General features: G+C 43.4%; 5 protein-coding genes across 8 annotated transcripts in view; 2 read left to right on the forward strand and 3 right to left on the reverse strand.

The window, feature by feature from the left end:
• Positions 1-813: 813 nt before the first annotated feature.
• On the reverse strand, positions 814-3,697 carry LOC127915255 (forkhead box protein J3-like). 3 transcript variants are annotated; one of them, XM_052494956.1, is made up of 5 exons: positions 3,067-3,697; positions 2,818-2,958; positions 2,566-2,667; positions 2,081-2,431; positions 814-1,350 (listed from the first exon to the last, which is right to left on the reverse strand). In XM_052494956.1, the coding sequence occupies exons 1-5, from the start codon at positions 3,695-3,697 to the stop codon at positions 1,247-1,249; spliced, it is 1,329 nt and encodes a 442-aa protein (XP_052350916.1). In that variant the 3' UTR covers positions 814-1,246. The 3 variants fall into 3 exon arrangements, with proteins under 3 accessions (XP_052350916.1, XP_052350917.1, XP_052350918.1); XM_052494957.1 differs by having other exon boundaries at positions 2,818-3,210; XM_052494958.1 differs by having other exon boundaries at positions 2,756-3,210.
• Positions 3,698-3,795: 98 nt separating this feature from the next.
• LOC118374052 (forkhead box protein J2-like) lies at positions 3,796-5,445 on the reverse strand. Its single transcript, XM_052494960.1, has 4 exons — positions 5,170-5,445; positions 4,520-4,929; positions 4,335-4,409; positions 3,796-4,083 (listed from the first exon to the last, which is right to left on the reverse strand). Exons 2-4 carry the CDS (start codon positions 4,841-4,843, stop codon positions 3,796-3,798), a joined length of 687 nt encoding a protein of 228 aa, XP_052350920.1. The 5' UTR covers positions 4,844-4,929; positions 5,170-5,445.
• A 1,509-nt stretch (positions 5,446-6,954) lies between these two features.
• isoc2 (isochorismatase domain containing 2) lies at positions 6,955-9,785 on the reverse strand. Its single transcript, XM_035760389.2, has 7 exons — positions 9,582-9,785; positions 9,310-9,404; positions 8,182-8,306; positions 7,834-8,046; positions 7,588-7,658; positions 7,324-7,441; positions 6,955-7,116 (listed from the first exon to the last, which is right to left on the reverse strand). Coding segments are annotated over exons 2-7 (594 nt in total). The 5' UTR covers positions 9,311-9,404; positions 9,582-9,785; the 3' UTR covers positions 6,955-7,050.
• Positions 9,757-12,985, forward strand: LOC127915256 (ubiquitin-like protein ATG12). Its single transcript, XM_052494961.1, has 4 exons — positions 9,757-9,901; positions 10,707-10,843; positions 11,961-12,023; positions 12,779-12,985. Exons 1-4 carry the CDS (start codon positions 9,799-9,801, stop codon positions 12,836-12,838), a joined length of 363 nt encoding a protein of 120 aa, XP_052350921.1. The 5' UTR covers positions 9,757-9,798; the 3' UTR covers positions 12,839-12,985.
• A 268-nt stretch (positions 12,986-13,253) lies between these two features.
• The window catches only part of LOC118374045 (germ cell-specific gene 1-like protein), a 14,168-nt gene continuing 10,628 nt past the window's right edge, over positions 13,254-16,793 (forward strand). Inside the window, exons 1-3 of one of the 2 annotated variants that reach the window (XM_052494962.1) lie at positions 13,254-13,427; positions 14,436-14,806; positions 15,400-15,816. In XM_052494962.1, the coding sequence (XP_052350922.1) occupies positions 15,621-15,816 (196 nt within the window). In that variant the 5' untranslated portion in view covers positions 13,254-13,427; positions 14,436-14,806; positions 15,400-15,620. Of the gene's footprint in view, positions 13,428-14,193; positions 15,817-16,793 lie in introns of those variants that run through there. The other variant, XM_052494963.1, reaches the window with a different exon arrangement.

Raw genomic sequence — 16,793 nt, forward strand, 5'->3', positions numbered from 1 at the left:
AGTAGCTGTTCTATTTTTTATTTAATGTCATTTATTTCCCTTTTTTTCCACTCCTGGGAATGAATAAACAAGGGGGGAATTACGCAATTATGCCATTAAATCAAATGCTTATTTTCTTCTTGTCATGGAAATCAAGAGGGCAACTATTGAATTGGTTGAGGAGAGATGGAATGTGTTTTGTAAATGTGTTGTGTGTGTGTGTGTGTGTGTGTGTGTGAATGTGTCTCTGTCTCCATTCATCCTGCGTCCTCGCTTATTTCAGCAAGATACAAATCTATTATTTTTGTTTTTAAAAATTGTCACTTGTATCAATGCTATGTAATGTTGGGATTTCAAATGAGGTATTATAAGGATCGCATTTTTCTGCCAATTTTATTTCACAAATGTTTTGTATTAATCAGAAGCATTAGTCTTTCTCACTCTTTCATACAGAATGTCTCGTCTCCAGGTGTCTCAACATGACTGGACCCTCTCCTTTCTGACCCTCGCTCCTACGGGGGGAGAGCTGCAGATGCTTCTTTTAAAGAGACAATTCAATGAACGAACTTAAACAACAGGGGACTTGATGACATGCTCCATGCTGTTTCTTTTCATTTAGTTTGATGAATTGATTGTTATTTTATATCAACTAAAAGATCTCTTTTATTGGGTAAGGTCACATTTTGTGTGGTGTTAACTGTGAACATTCACATTTGAGAAGTACAATAAAAAAAGAAAATAAATGTAAGAAATCAAATAAATCCACAAAGGGTACGTTGCTTTACGTTACATTTGTCTGGTGTACTGTTGGACAGGGAGAAACTGGGACAAGGATTCAATTTATAGTGTTTTATTAACATATGAAGTCTTCTGTCAGTTGGAGGATATATGCATGTCCAGAAGCTTCTGTGAAGACTTCCAGATAGGGATACAATTGCAGAAAATAAGTAGGAACCAAAAACCTTTCAACCATTTCACTATAGCAATACATTATGACTGAATGCAGTATCAATGACCATCCTCACTGGCAAGAGTAGCGTGTGTGGTGAGGCAGCTGAATATAGGGTGTAGTGTTTTGTATGGGAGGCCCCTCGGAGTAGGAGGAAGTTTCCCCTAGATACTGATCTATGTTCAGTTTTGCATGTTTCCTCCCAGTGGTCCAGGTTTGTTTTGGGGAGTGTAAGCTGATCCTAGATCTGTGCCGGCAGGCAACACTGATCCAGTAGACTTCCTGAATGGAATCGTGGGGCAAACAGAATCCACTCTGTCAAGCAATCAGAGAGTCCCAGTCAAAGTCATCTTGGATCTCCTCGCTGTTGTTATGGAGATGTTTCATAGGGGGACGGGGTTTAGGTTGAAGTTGCATCCCAGCTGTGTGAGAGAGTGGAGAGAAGACACTATCATAAGCCTCCTTTGTTGACAAGGAAACTACTGCACATACCTCAAACTTATACAAGGAGTACAACTCAAGTTCCTTTCAAAGCAGTTTAATGTTCACTTTCCTATTAACACTTCCTGTTTCCTCATCTCCGTCACTATGTGATGTGACTGGGGTGGACTTTCTACCTTACCAACCCAACCCAGCTCTGTCCCTGTTACATTTACATTAGTGGTAATGCTTCCCTATTAACACTTCCTGTTTCCTCATCTCCTTCACTATGTGACTCGGGTGGACTTTCTACCTTACCAACCCAACCCAGCTCTGTCCCTGTTACATTAGTGGTAATGCTTCCCTATTAACACTTCCTGTTTCCTCATCTCCTTCACTATGTGACTGGGGTGGACTTTCTACCTTACCAACCCAACCCAGCTCTGTCCCTGTTACATTAGTGGTAATGAGGCCAAGGAAGGCAAGGAAACAGGAAGCAACAAGGAGAGGAAGCCTTTTGATTACATCAGAGTGATACTATATTTGACTAAATAACCCCAACATGTACCATTGAGTGAAGCAAAGCTTTACACTGGTAGAAAATATTACTTGTAAAAAAAAAAAGGCTTTGCAATGAAAACACGTGCCAAAACACCACTACTGAGTACTGGAAGTTGTAGAGCTAAAATACTGTCAATAATTTACAAAGGTGTCTTGTGGCTGAGGTCTCACCATTGGTCTGAGGAGCTCCAGGTTGGGTCAGGTGGGGCCTCTGTACACCCTGAGTTTGGGGGTGGAGGGGCCTCCTGGGGGACTGCCAACTGCTGGAAGGGGGGATCAGAGGGGGGTAGGCTAGGGGAGAGGGGTGGGTTAGGGTGGCCAGGGTGGGGGTGTTGTGAGTAAGGGGTGGGAGGAGCAGAGATTGAGGGGAACCATGGGCCAATGGGGAGTTGTTACCGGAGGACGAGCCAATTAGGCCCTTATGAGTGAAGAAACGGTTCAACGAATCACAGAGCGAAGTGAAGAGCGTCGGCTCCAGCGCCCAATCACAGAGCTCGGCCTGGCGCATGCTCTCCAGGAGGTCTGGAGGAGAGAGGGAGGAGGGGGAAAACAAATAGCAGGGAGAAAGAGGAAGATTGTCAATGTGATAACTATTCTTGTCAATAGAAACAATGGGTAGCATTGATCTATAATTATCATGTAGTTTGTTAAGGGACCTGGGTGGCTAGTGAGGTCAATGTTGGCCCAGTCCAGACTGCTGGCGACCCTAAAGCTCTCCTTCAGAGTGTCTGTAGTACTGAACCAGTCTGCTGGCACCACTACAGAGACAAACAGAGAGAGAGGTGGTATAGGTTGTCAAAGAGTTAGTTACCATATCATATTCACACAGTGCAGTGACAAACCTACAGGCACAGTTGAATAGGTTTTTGAAGTACTAAGGTGTTCAGGTGTTGAGTTGTTATAATCACCACTGCTGTGAGACAGTCTGTCTGCCTCAGGAGGAGGCCCGGGCACTACAGAGGGTACAGGGTGAGGGGAAAGAGGGGGGAGAGTTGGGGTGTGCAGTGGGGTACTGTCATTGGTCAACACAAATAATGGACCCACGTCCGCTACAGGAAGAGAGAGCGAGAGAGTTAAACATTCACATACCCAGATTTTCTGACAGCATAGACAGATATGTATAAAAACACTCATTTAGAAAGTGATAGAGAACGTACATTGCGAGGCCACTCTCTCCCTGACGCTTCTGCAGAGGGACTGGAAGGAGGTGTAGAGGTCTGGCAGGTTCAGATCAGAGAAGGAGAAACGGAGAAGGGGATCACAGGAGTGTGACGAGGCGTAGGTGGGGGCAACAGAAAGAGATGGGACAGAAAGAGAGGGAACAGACAGAACGGGAACAGAGAGAGCGGGAACAGAAGAAGGGAGAGTTTGAGGGGAGACAGAAGAGGAGACAGTAGAGTGAGAGGTAGAAAGAGCGGGGAGAGAGTGAGGGACAGAAAGAGAGGGGAGAGAGTGAGGGACAGAAAGAGTGGGGAGAGAGTGAGGGACAGAAAGAGAAGGGAGAGAGTGAGGGACAGAAAGAGAAGGGAGAGAGTGAGGGACAGAAAGAGAAGGGAGAGAGTGAGGGATAGAAAGAGAAGGGAGAGAGTGATGGACAGAAAGAGAAGGGAGAGAGTGAGGGACGGAAAGAGAAGGGAGAGAGTGAGGGATGGAAATAGAGGGGAGAGAGTGAGGGATGGAAATAGAGGGGAGAGAGTGAGGGACAGAAAGAGAAGGGAGAGTAGCAGAGGCAGTAGATGGGGAGACAGTATCATGGGGGACAGGGAGAGAGGAGACAGGGGACTGCATATAGGGTGGCCGTTGCTGTGGAACCAAGGTGATAGACAACAACAGCTTATTATGTGGTTGTAAAACCCATGATCTTTATCTATTTGTTGGGACTGAACTTACTCTACCTTGCAAGGTGGGGGGGATAGTTGTTGACTGGGTTCCTGTGGCGATTCTAAAGGCCTATAATGGTCTGTCTGTGGAGATGCTAAAGGCCTATAATGGTCTGTCTGTGGAGATGCTAAAGGCCTATAATGGTCTGTCTGAGGTGAATGCTGTTTCTCTGCCTGCATCACTGAGACTTTGGGGACCTGGATGGACCCCTCCTCCTCTTCAGATGGATACGGACGCTTGGTTCCTCTCAGCGGATTGGGCTCTGAGGAGCCGTCCATCATCCAATAGGAACCCTGGAAACACAAGAGGTGGAGGGTTCTCACAATTTATAAGTATTACTACAAAAGTACCAAAAAGTATGAAACTGTAATATATTCAGTATATTTTGAAATATCATACTTTTATATATTTCTAGCCTATGTATTGCATTTCACAGAAAACAGTGGATCACTGAGTGCACTGGCCCCTAATGTCTTCACGTGGCAACATTGTGGCCGTTTGAAACATTCACTGGCCCTGTTTGAATGTTTTTAGAATGACTCACCTTCCCAGGGTCACTTTGGGGTCGAGGAACCTTCCGGAAGCATTTATTGAGGGACAGGTTATGGCGGATGGAGTTCTGGGAGGCAAAATCAGCATGAACATGTATTGCAGTAACACAATCATTTTGGATAATGGACTTTGGACAGTTTGCACATGGAGAGTTTGGAGTATTTCTGATTACTGCACCTTCCATCCCCTGGCAGATCTGCTGTAGTAGGGGAACATGTCACTGATCCACATGTAGATGTCATTCAAACTCAACTTCCTGCCGGGGGCGGCACCTATCGCCATGGCGATGAGGGTGGCATAGCTGTGAGGGGGCTTGGCTTTGGATCCAGAGGAAGGAAAGGGGACAGGGATGGATGGAGGAAGATCACTTCTCTCCCTCCCTCTCTCTTTCTTTCTCTCCCCCTCTTCTCCTCCTCTCTCTCTTCCTGATCGCAGTGAGCTGATTCCCAGCTGGGGGAGCCAGTCTATGCTGGTTAGACTGGAGTCCAAGTTAGAAGACATGCTCTCTCTCTCTCTGTCAGGGCTCTGAGGGTTGGAATAAAAGCCTGCACACACTGCAACCCTCCAGGACCAGAAGTGCCCACCTGCTGTAGAATATAACATGTATAAGAACAGTTCTATAGAACAACATTACAGTAAGACTCACCACAGTAATGCAATACTGTCGTCATCACTGCAGTTTTAGATGGTGTTGTTTACATTTCACATGTTGTGTTTCAATGGAACTATAACACTCACAATAGAGACTGACTTTGTTATGTGTCTTAGCACTTCAAGTGTTTGTTTACAGGTTTCTGTTAAGCTAGAAGTAAGAGTGATTGACTTACATCTCCCTCCTTGGTCAATGAAGGCCCCAAGGCCTCAAACACGTACTATTTGATATTCTCATCAGTTGTGCAGTATACTCAGTGTCAGGTTAGTGTTATTCCTCCCTCTTTCTTTATCTCTCGCTCTCATTCCCAATCGGTTGATCCTCACCGGCTTTCTTATAGTCTTTTCTCTTTTTGAAAGTTTCAGTGTGGAGAAAAAAATGTATAGCAGACTGCTTCCTTTTTCTCTCCCTATTTCTTCCCCTCCCTTTCAGTCTGCCCCTGAATGAGGTCATCCACTCCTCCCCCTCTGTGACATCACAGATTCTGTTCCTCCTCTGAAGGGTTGTCTACACCCCTCGTCTGCTTGAGGAAGTTGCCACAGTTCTAGGATTAGATTACCACACCTTCATTCCGTGGGGTGTTAAGAGTGAAAATACAAAAGTGACCAAATTTCAGTGTCTATAGGATCATTTATGAACTTTTACCTAGTCCTCTGTCTCATCTCTCCCCTGTGGACTGTAGAAGGTGGAGTGGAAGTGTCAGAGGAAAACTCTAAATATGGTCAAAGACTCCAGACTCCCAAGTCAGACTGTTCTCTCTGCTACCGTACGGCAAGCAGTACCGATGCACCAAGTCTGAAACCAACAGGACCCTGACCAGCCTCTACCCCAAGCTATGAGACTGCTAAATAGTTAGCTAAATACTTAACCTACCTGGAATATATGCATTGACCCTTTTTGCACTAACTCTTCACTCAGCACATACACTGCTATTACTGTTTATTATCTATCCCGTTGCCTAGTCACTATATCCCTACCTGTACCTATATGTACATATTTACCTCAATTACCTTGTACTCCTGCACATGGATTCAGTACTGGTACCCTGTGTATTAAGTTATTATTACTCATTATGTACCTTTTGTTATTATTGTTCTACTATTTATATTTTCTTTCTCTCTGCATTGTTGGGAAGGGCCCACAAGAAAACATTTCACTGTTAGTCTACACCTGCTGTTTACCAAGCAAGTGACAACAAAAATGTGATTTGGAGTAGGAAAGATGTAAGCCTACCAGCATACACCTGTAGCATGCGCTCCAGCAGATATATCTCTCTGGTCACCCCCAAAACAAATTCTTCCTTTAGCCGCCTCTCCTTCCAGTTCTCTGCTGCCAATGACTGGAACCAACTACAAAAATCTCTGAAACTGGATACACTTGTCTCCCTCACTAGCTTTAAGCACCAGCTGTCAGAGCAGCTCACAGATTACTGTACCTGTACATTGCCCATCTATATTTTATCCCAAACAACTACCTCTTCCCCGACTGTATATATTTATTTAGCTCCTTTGCACCCCATTATTTCTATCTCTACTTTGCACATTCTTCCACTGCAAATCTACCAATCCAGTGTTTTACTTGCTATATTGTATTTACTTCGCCACCATGGCCTTTTTTTTGCCTTTACCTCCCTTATCTCACCTCATTTGTTCACATTGTATATAGACTTATTTTTCTACTGTGTTATTGACTGTATGTTTGTTTTACTCCATGTGTAACTCTGTGTTGTTGTGTGTGTCGAACTGCTTTGCTTTATCTTGGCCAGGTCGCAATTGTAAATGAGAACTTGTTCTCAACTTGCCTACCTGGTTAAATAAAGGTGAAATAGATCAAATAAAATACAAAAAATATACAGAGCAAAGCAAAACTCACAACAGTAATATGATGTCATCAAATGGCTCCTATATATGCTCCCTTCTCCATTTACCCCCCCATTTCAAAGATGATCAACATTCAGCAGTCAGCATGGAAAACAGCAGCACGGGTTTATTTCCGTACTTGTGTTCACACAGTGTTTCAGATGATTTTACAGACAACAAGAAGGAGCTTGTCTTCTCTACAGAGAGCTGAAGAAGGCCAGCAAGGCTGTGTCCGGGGACGGCTGGACCAACAGCTTCTGGATCTATGGAAGGAAACACCATCACATGAACATTCCAGATTCATCCACTGCTGGACACTATTTACAATACATAGGCTTATACAAGAGCAACAACTTGTGTAATAACCTATTTAATTACCATGTAACAGGCTGAGTGTAATCACAACACTAACAGATAAGACAATAGGCAGTGTGTGTATTCTGAAAGGTGGAGGTCACATGGTACAATACCTCTCTAAAGTTGGGGTGTTGGGCATCTTGCACTAGCTGTAGTAGGACAGCCTCTGTGGTGGTCAGGAAGGCTCCACTCTGCCTCAACCGGGACAGGGCAAACAACCGGTCTGTCTGACTGGAGATGGAAATAGAGAAGGGAAAAGAATATCTCAGCACCAGAAATGTTTAACCAGTGAAAATGTGAGCATATGTCATTGAAGAAAAACAGTATTGTCATATTGAAGAGAAATAGTAGGGAACACAGGAGGGAGTAGGGAGTACCTTCTGGATGAGACGGCATCAGCCACGATATGCACCTCCATACCCTTCTCCAGCAGGTCAAAGGTTGTGCACTAATTAGTGGGAGAATAAAAGATAGATGAGCCCTATTTACAGTAAATTCAATTAATTATTAACTTGTTCCCAAGGGTCAATCTGAACAAGGCTCTTAGATTCAGGTAGGGAAAAACGGATCACAGATCTGAGCTTAGGGACGAATTCCAGTCATATCTGACCCTGTGGTCTCACCGCGATGCAGGCCTGTGTCTCTATCCCACAGAGGATGGCTATCTTGGGATCTCCCAGGGCTTTGAGCTCCTTCTCCACTGGCTCTATCATCATGGTGAACTTGGTCTTGGCGTGGGCTGTCAGGTCCCCAGCCCCCAGCTCAGGGACTGTGGGACCCAGGCCTTTAGGGTACTGCTCTGTCACTATGGGGGGGATGCCCAGAACACGGGCTGCCTGGGGTGTGGACACACACACACACATTGAATTTGTATTGACTGCTATGTGGGTGGCAACAACTTTAATTTGTAATGAGCTGTATGAATATGTGTGTGTGTGTGTGTGTGTGTGTGTGTGTGTGTGTGTGTGTACCTGTAGCAGTCTGGCTGCGTTGCTGACAATGTTGGTGAACTGGAAGATGTTGGGTCTGAACTTCTCCTGCATGTCACACAGTAGGAGTACTGAGCCCTTTGTTGACAGTCTGCCAATCCCTGCCACTGAGAGAGCAATATGTAGTGAGAAAATGGAGAGAATAGAAGAGTCTAGAAGAAGTACTACATCAAAGGGGTGCTCAATGGATCAGATTCAGAGGACTGTGACAGAAAACATTTGTGACAGCAAAATCATGTTCTCAACTCTCAACATGTATTTATTCAACTCAAGACACAGACGAGACAACAAGAGGATTCAATGAATGTAATTATTTCAATGTCATGCTGGCAGGGTAGCCTAGTGGTTAGAGTGTAGAGGTGGCAGGGTAGCCTAGTGGTTAGAGTGTAGAGGTGGCAGGGTAGCCTAGTGGTTAGAGTGTAGAGGTGGCAGGGTAGCCTAGTGGTTAGAGTGTAGAGGTGGCAGGGTAGCCTAGTGGTTAGAGTGTAGAGGTGGCAGGGTAGCCTAGTGGTTAGAGTGTAGAGGTGGCAGGGTAGCCTAGTGGTTAGAGTGTAGAGGTGGCAGGGTAGCCTAGTGGTTAGAGTGTAGAGGTGGCAGGGTAGCCTAGTGGTTAGAGTGTAGAGGTGGCAGGGTAGCCTAGTGGTTAGAGTGTAGAGGTGGCAGGGTAGCCTAGTGGTTAGAGTGTAGAGGTGGCAGGGTAGCCTAGTGGTTAGAGTGTAGAGGTGGCAGGGTAGCCTAGTGGTTAGAGTGTAGAGGTGGCAGGGTAGCCTAGTGGTTAGAGTGTTGGACTAGTAACTGAAAGGTTGCAATTTCAAATCCCTGAGCTGACAAGGTACAAATCTGTTGTTCTGCCCCTGGACAGGCAGTTAACCCACTGTTCCTTGGCCGTCATTGAAAATAAGAATTTGTTCTTAACTGACTTGCCTAGTTAAATAAATGGGTATGCTCATAGGGAATTCGTATTTCACATAGATATAGCAGATTTAGATATTTCACTGTAATGTTTTCAATGCATGTCAACTTTAAAGGAATGCATGTCCAGGAATGCCTATCAAAAGAAAGTATATAAACATTAAATTGGTAAAGAAAAGGCAAAAGAATCAAACGTACTGTTGATAGTGGGGGGTCCACGTGTGGAATGGTTGAACTTGAAGGTCCAACTTTCTACAGCTACCGGACAGTTGACACCTCCTTATTAGCAAAATCTAGGAACATTTTAGATTTATGACAGAGTAAACGGGGTTACACATACAGTACACAGCCAACATTCAGCATGTGAAATAAAGGACCAAGACTGTCATATAATTAGACATTAATTGCTAGATCAAGCTGTAAAATATATTGGCTAAACAGAGACAGCGATAATTGCATTGACAACACACCTCAACAATTCACGAATAGATGGAAAAACCAAGAGATCAACTGTCAACTACGACCACTGTTCACAAATTACCCTAAAACGCACCAACATCCAATACACCAATCGAATGAGATGCATTGAGCATTGACATTGGTTTCGGCCAATAGCATGCAGCGTTTTCCCCATAACGAGTGCGCGTCAGAATCTAGTGCACACACTCATGATAAGGACTGCTGAGGATGTCTGACAACGCAGAGTCTCCTACAGAAACACAAAAAGATGAGCCTTCAACCCCACAACAGCCTACGGAAGGCTCGGGGATGGCAGACGATAAGAAAAAAAGTAAATTATGAGCGAGTGTTTTACTCAGTTAAAATTACAGTAAGATATCGTGCTTTCTGTTTACAAGCAAACTGACCCGGAAGAGGTTGATTGACTGTTGTCTCAGTCAATATAATTGAAACCATTTTGTGAACAGCGAATCGATGGTCAGGCATGTTCATACGTTTTAAGTAGGGCGGGCGCTGGCTGAATGGTTCAAGTTTGCTTGCATTTCAAACTATGTTTACCTCTTACTTTAACACATTATACACATTTTTCTTTAAGGCTGAGACATCTTCTTTTTTCTTCTTTTCTTACTACATAGAACATTCCAAAATCCACTTTCAGACATTACGGCGTGTGTCATGGTCATGGCTATAATGATTTCACAGTCCAAGATCTACCTATTTTTCCAGCTGACTATAACATAGCTGCAAACCTATGATAGTTTTGGTTGCAAAATTATGTGGCTAATACATCGATCACTAGTCACTTTAATCATGTTTACATATCACTCATCTCATATGTATATATTGCATTTTATACCATCTATTGCATCTTGCCTATGCCGCTCTGTCATTGCCTCTCCATATATATTTATATGTATATATTCTCATTCCATTCCTTTACTTAGATTTGTGTGTATTAGGTAGTTGCTGTGGAATTGTTAGATTACATACACTTACAATAACATCTGCTAATCATGTGTATGTGACCAATAACAGATCAGGGTATTAACTCTAGTCTAGCAGTCTATTGTTATGCTATGCAAAATATACATGTATTCTGTCTCTCTCTCATTTTCCCTTCATCCTCCTCTCCCAAGTTGATGTGTTGTTGAAGGCAGTAGGAGACACCCCCATCATGAAGACAAAGAAATGGTCGGTAGAGAAAGGGAGGACAGTGCAATCACTCTCTCAATTCATCTCTCGATTCCTCAAGATGGAGGCCAATGAACAGCTGGTGAGTTTTGTGTGCGTGCTTCTCAATAGTTGTCTCTTGCCTCGTTCCCTTCAGCTAGAGTAAGTGGACAGGTGATACCTCTGGTATATGCACCAAGGAGGAAAATATATTTAGAACTAACCTAAGATGGTTCATCTGTGTCGTTTTACAGTGGGAGCAAGTAAAGCCTAGCACGATCCTATAGACTATCACAGTATGAGTCATTATACCCATAAAACCTAGCGGTCAAACAGGGAAATGGTTTCAATTGTTTTTCCACCATTCATTATTCCCATAGGGGGGTTTAGAAACTCTTAAAATGAAGGCTGTGTTTTGTGTAGGTTTACTCTGGTGTGACGTTTTGATAACCGTGTGAACTTCTCTCAGAGATGGTGACTTTTATCAATTTATTTGCCTGTATTTACCCCCCAATAAATGAAATGCTAATTATCTGCTAATGTGGCTATTATAAAGAACTACAAATGCCGAATTGAGGCAAAGTTAAGAATCTCTGGAGTAATTATCTAATGTTATCTAAATGTTGTAATTAATAAATTGGCAACATTTCTTAAAATGTACCTGTTAGCAAAGGTGCCAGCTAGAGATGCCGTGCAGAAGCGTGCAGGGATTTGTAGTCTTGCAGGGTGCCTAGTCTGATGCTAATTAGCATATTAGAATCTGAGGATAAATAGAGGTGAATATATTGATAAAAGTAACCTTGTCTGAGAGATATTGACATGGTTGTTAAAGTGTCATGCCAGGGTAAGCCTACATGAAATGCAGCCCTTCATTTAAGTGTTTCTAAAAATCCCCTATGAGAAATGACTTGTGGAAAAACGATTGGAACCATTTCCCTGTTTGACCGTTCTTAACGGATGCTTCAGCTTTATAGCCCCTGTGACATGTCTGGACTACCCCTTCTGTCTGTGACTGAGGTATGAACTGGAGAAAGCATCCTGGCCCCTTGATATGCACCCACTGTGGCCTTTGATCTGGGACTATAGTGCGTCAGCTTGTTCAATGATTCTAAACACCCATTGCTCACATCTCACTCACTCACTCACTCACTCACATAATGGGCTTTATTGGCAAGTGAAATAGATAATAAACAATAAAGAAAATCTCTGTCTCCACACAGTTCATTTACGTCAACCAGTCATTCTCTCCCTCCCCCGATCAGGAAGTAGGAGTCCTGTTTGAAGTGAGTACTTTTCATTTGAAATCATTTCTGGAGGCCTTGGGAAATGCAGTTTTTCTGTTATCTATTTGTCCTGTGGTAAGTTAGTTGACCACCGGAGGGAGGTCTGAGTGAGCAGTTCCCTGTGAGATGGAGCTGTTCATATCTTCACAGTGACTACTGTTCCCTGGGGCCAGTACACTACTGTATGTGTTATGTCAATACAGGCCTGGATTATTCACCAAGGATGTATATAAATCCTGGATTGCTGATGTATTAGCCATCGAAAGGCTAGTAACAAGGACAATGTTTTTGTTTTATGTTTAGATCATAATAACATTTAAAAGTATGCATTAAGGTGTCTGTAATATCATAAACAAGACTATGTGAGAAAATATGTGAGGTGATTCTGAGAATTTGGTTACAAAATATCCTCTAGCCCAAGGCTACCCCTTCAGTGTTTACAGATCAGAAGGAACTGTATAGATGTTTGGCAGAAGCTCCACTATGCTCATTGCAAGCCTGCATAATGGAGCCAGCATCACATATGACTTACTATCTAATTCTCTTCAGACCTGTTAACACTTGAGTAAAGGCTAAAGGTTTATCAGGCACAGTTCTCCTGATCTAAGGGTCAGGCTATTAGTGTCCACTTGACCCCCTCTTGACCCATGGTCTTGACCGTCCCTATTAAATACCCGCTAAATACTTCAGCTGATGTTTTGTGCTCCCTTTCCTATTCTTCTAAAAGAGTAACTCTTACCCTCTGTGTTTTTCAGTGTTTTGGCAGCGATGGGAAGCTTGTTCTACATTACTGTAAATCTCAAGCCTGGGGTTAACAATTTTTAGCCCTTTTCAGTTCAAACGCACACACACAATATTGTTTATACTCCTTCCTTGCCTAAACCAATGTTGTCATTGCTAATTTCTTGTTTGTTTTGCTGTACATAACCCAATGTAAATAAATTGTGACTATATAAAGTAAACCCACTCTGTCCCCTGTGTTGTCTCCAGACAATTGTAGACATTAATAGGAAAATGTCAGGATTTGGCTTTGCACAGGGGGCATAACCTGTCCGGCTAGGATACTTACACTAAATAGAACCCCACACAGATTGAGATGAGTGCAACAATTCAAACACAAACACTGTAATGACATGGGATGGTGCCAAGAGTGGGTGAAAGTTGAGTTGAGGTTAGTCAAGAAAGTAGAGGGGGTACTAGGGAGGGAGGGAGACTGATATGGGAGAAAGTACAGTAACAGATGGACTTAGAGGGATTACATGGATTTGGGATGGGTCTGTGACACAAATTCCCAAGAAAGACAGAAAAAGGAGGAGTGTGGCGGGGGAATCACACTCACCCTGGAGCATGAGAGAGAGTGTGGGAAAGGAGGATAAAGAGAGAGGGGAGCATCAGGCCAGAGAGGTAAGGGTCAAAACTGCTCATTCTGACAAAGGGGTATTAGAGAGAGGAGTAGTGCGGAGTACTTGGGTTAAACCAGGGATAACAAAAATACCAAAAAATGTGTGCAAAGTTATTGGTTGGTCAACATAAATGTCTCAGCAAATCGTAGAGGACTGAGAAAAATATGAAAGAGGATTGGAAGGAAAGCCTGTGATGGAGGACAATTAATGTCAGCTGGCAGTAGAAAGATTGCATTGTAGTGATGGATGTTGTCTCAAGAGAAAAAATAGACTTCTGTTTCTTTTGTAGTGAGGCAACGATGCAGTTTCGATTTGGTGCCAAATTTCAGGCTAAGAATTAGTAGTTCCTAGAACTGAGTAAGCTGTTAAGAGTTTGACATGGAGAAAAGAATGATGTACTTCCTGATGCGCTCTGTATGGTTGTTTATATGTCTTGTACTGTCCAGTCCTTCCTTTCCAAAAAATTGAAAAATTGCAACTGAAATGACTGAAAGAGAATGTTGCTTTTGGTAACTGATTATAGGGAAAATCACATTTTATTGGTCGCATACACATTTTTAGCAGATTTTATTGTGGGTGTTGCGAAATGCAGGTATAGTAAAATGGCACTGTGTTTTTAACGTACAGTAGGTCATTTTGTGTTTAGCATTTTTTATTGCCCATTTGTTATGCCAATGGATTTCAGTTTATTGACTGCTACAGAATGTGTTGGGTATTAAACTTGAATATAATGGGCTTTGTAAACAATACCTGCAAATCGTAAAAGTTTTTCACCGGACATAGCCGCGGGAAGTAGTTTGGGGGTGCGGGTTTTTGCCTGCGTTACAGGCGGCTATATCGGTCCGATAGTAAAACTAGTACTATTTTGTTAAACTTTTTTTCCCCCAGATTTTTCAGGGGGTCCTTCAGCACCCATACTTCCCACTGAGACTGACTTGAAGATTCTAGTGATATTACAGTGATCGGCAGTCATACTAACTGGTTAATCTGTCCTGTGTTAACATTGCAGGGATCGCAAACAGTGTGAGAGAGAGACCAGGAGAGAGAGCCAGAGTGGGTTTCACACTCTAACACACCTAACACAAACAGATTAGAGCAGATTAACATGGACTACCAGAAAAATGATTTAGATCAGAGGCTTAACTAATGATTTCATCAAAAAAAGTAATCTACATTTTATTCCCTCCATTTTATTCCTACTCTACTTTAAGTCGTGAGGAGGATGCCGTGAGAGGTAGAGGCAGGCCAGAACCTCTTAATCAGGAAGTAGAAAGTTAATAACGTGGTACAGGTCACAGAATGGTATGTATTACTCCATAACCATATGCAAACACACAGTGAACTCTTGGACCTGTACGACCCGTCACCCTGAGCATTACTGTGAGTAAGATATACTGTATCTGCCCTAAGATGTGATCATACGGAAAACACTTGTACGCCTAAGCAGAACGTATTCCAATAATATCTCTACATTTGATGATACGTTTTACGGCTGGATCTGATAGTATCTGTATCAAGTCTGTATGATCAAAACTCACTGTAGGACTAGAGTGAAAAGTTAGGCGACAGAGATCTAGATAGCATATCCGATAGCTCTCTAAAGTTTATGATGAAAGGCGGCTAGGGACTAGGGATCTATTGACTCCCATTACTGTTGAATGGTTAGAGTGAAGAGCCCTAGGGATCTATAACAGCATAAACCTTCAGTCCTGGTTGGACAGACATGTCCTCCTTCCATTCCTTTCTTTTCTCCCGGTGTGACCCCTCTCCTCTGTTCATTTGTCCCTTCTGTCCACCTCTTTTACCTTGACAGAATCTTATCCGACTCTCTCTTTCCCCTTCTCTCTCTATTGTTGCTTTCCCTTTGTCCCCATTTTCTCATCTTTTCTCTACATTGTTTTTTATCTTGTCTTGTTTTTTACTCTGTTTTTTCTTTTTGAAACTCTCTTTCACTGATTTCAATCTATCACCAGAACTGTCATCATCTTCTTCATCATCCTCTACATCACCAATAACAACCTCATCCTCACATACTGCTGTTGATACTTATATCCCATCTACCTCCCTTTGTCCATCTCTTTCTTCATCCTCTTCTTCTCCTTCCCCTGCCCTGAGTCTCTACACACTTCCTCTCCTCCTGCCCTATCCCCCCTTCTTGCCTTCTCTTACCCTCTCCCCTCCTCCCGGTGTGGCCATGTTGGAGAACATGTCTCGTCGGTCCCGCTCCCTGCTGTCTCTGACCCTGACCACTCTGGCTCTGGCCCTGTCCATCCTGGCTCTCTGCACCTCCTACTGGTGTGAAGGGACTCACAAGGTGGTCAAGCCTCTCTGCCTGTCTCCGGTCAAGATGAGGAACTGTGGGCAGAACAACAGTGAACCCTACACCACAGGTATGCCACCTACGTAACTAACTGTCACCTGTGTAATTGTGATGTCATTTCCTGTGGCACTCTCAACACACCCAGTTCCAGAGTGTCACCCTAACTTATTGACCCACGCCTCACTGTGATCATGTGTATATCCTGTTACTGTCATCACGAGTCAGCCCTACAGGTCCTACCAGCCCTAAGCTATTATCTAAACGTTATGATGTCCAAGGGAGTCTAAACTGCATTCATTTGGTTCAAGTACCCATCTAAGTGTTAGACAAGTAGAAGGACAGTGTTTCACAAGAATTACACAACTGTAACACCATGGTGACATCTGCCAGCCATTTATGACATGCTGTGTGTGCGTGTGTGTGTGTGTGTGTGTGTGTGTGTGTGTGTGTGTGTGTGTGTGTGTGTGTGTGTGTGTGTGTGTGTGTGTGTGAGAGAGAGAGAAAGTGTCTTCTGTATGTGTGCATGCTTGTGTGTGTTCGGTGATAGTCTGCCTTGCTCGTCATGCCCACTTGGGTTGAAACCCAATCACAACCCTCATCCAAGTGCTCCCAAATGGCCAAACACCCAAAAGATGCCAGTCTGATTTTGTTTTTAACTCCAAATCAACTGTTTTCAAAGAAGTTGTCAGTTGATCATCCCAGCAGTACGTTCTGGCCACTTATGTGGCCTCTTCCCCTATTCTCCAAAGGTTTATGATACTGTACATATTTCATCTAACCTTTCAAACCTGCCTCCCCATCCCTCATTGAAAACAACTTTGCTCTGAGCTGTAATCTACTGGGTGTGAGGAATGCAGATGAATCCTGGGGGTTTGTTCTGTCCTCTCTGCTCCCTGGTCTGTATTGTGTATAATCCAGTGAGATTGAGATGAAATCTTTAGAACTCCATACATTAATCCAGTTAGAGAGTTTTAGTGTTCAGTACGTACTGTAGCACCGCTAACCACAGCAGGAGGCTCACCTGATACACACGTTAACCACAGCAGG

The sequence above is a fragment of the Oncorhynchus keta genome, chromosome 34 (assembly GCF_023373465.1).
Source record: "Oncorhynchus keta strain PuntledgeMale-10-30-2019 chromosome 34, Oket_V2, whole genome shotgun sequence".
Lineage (NCBI taxonomy): Eukaryota > Metazoa > Chordata > Actinopteri > Salmoniformes > Salmonidae > Oncorhynchus > Oncorhynchus keta.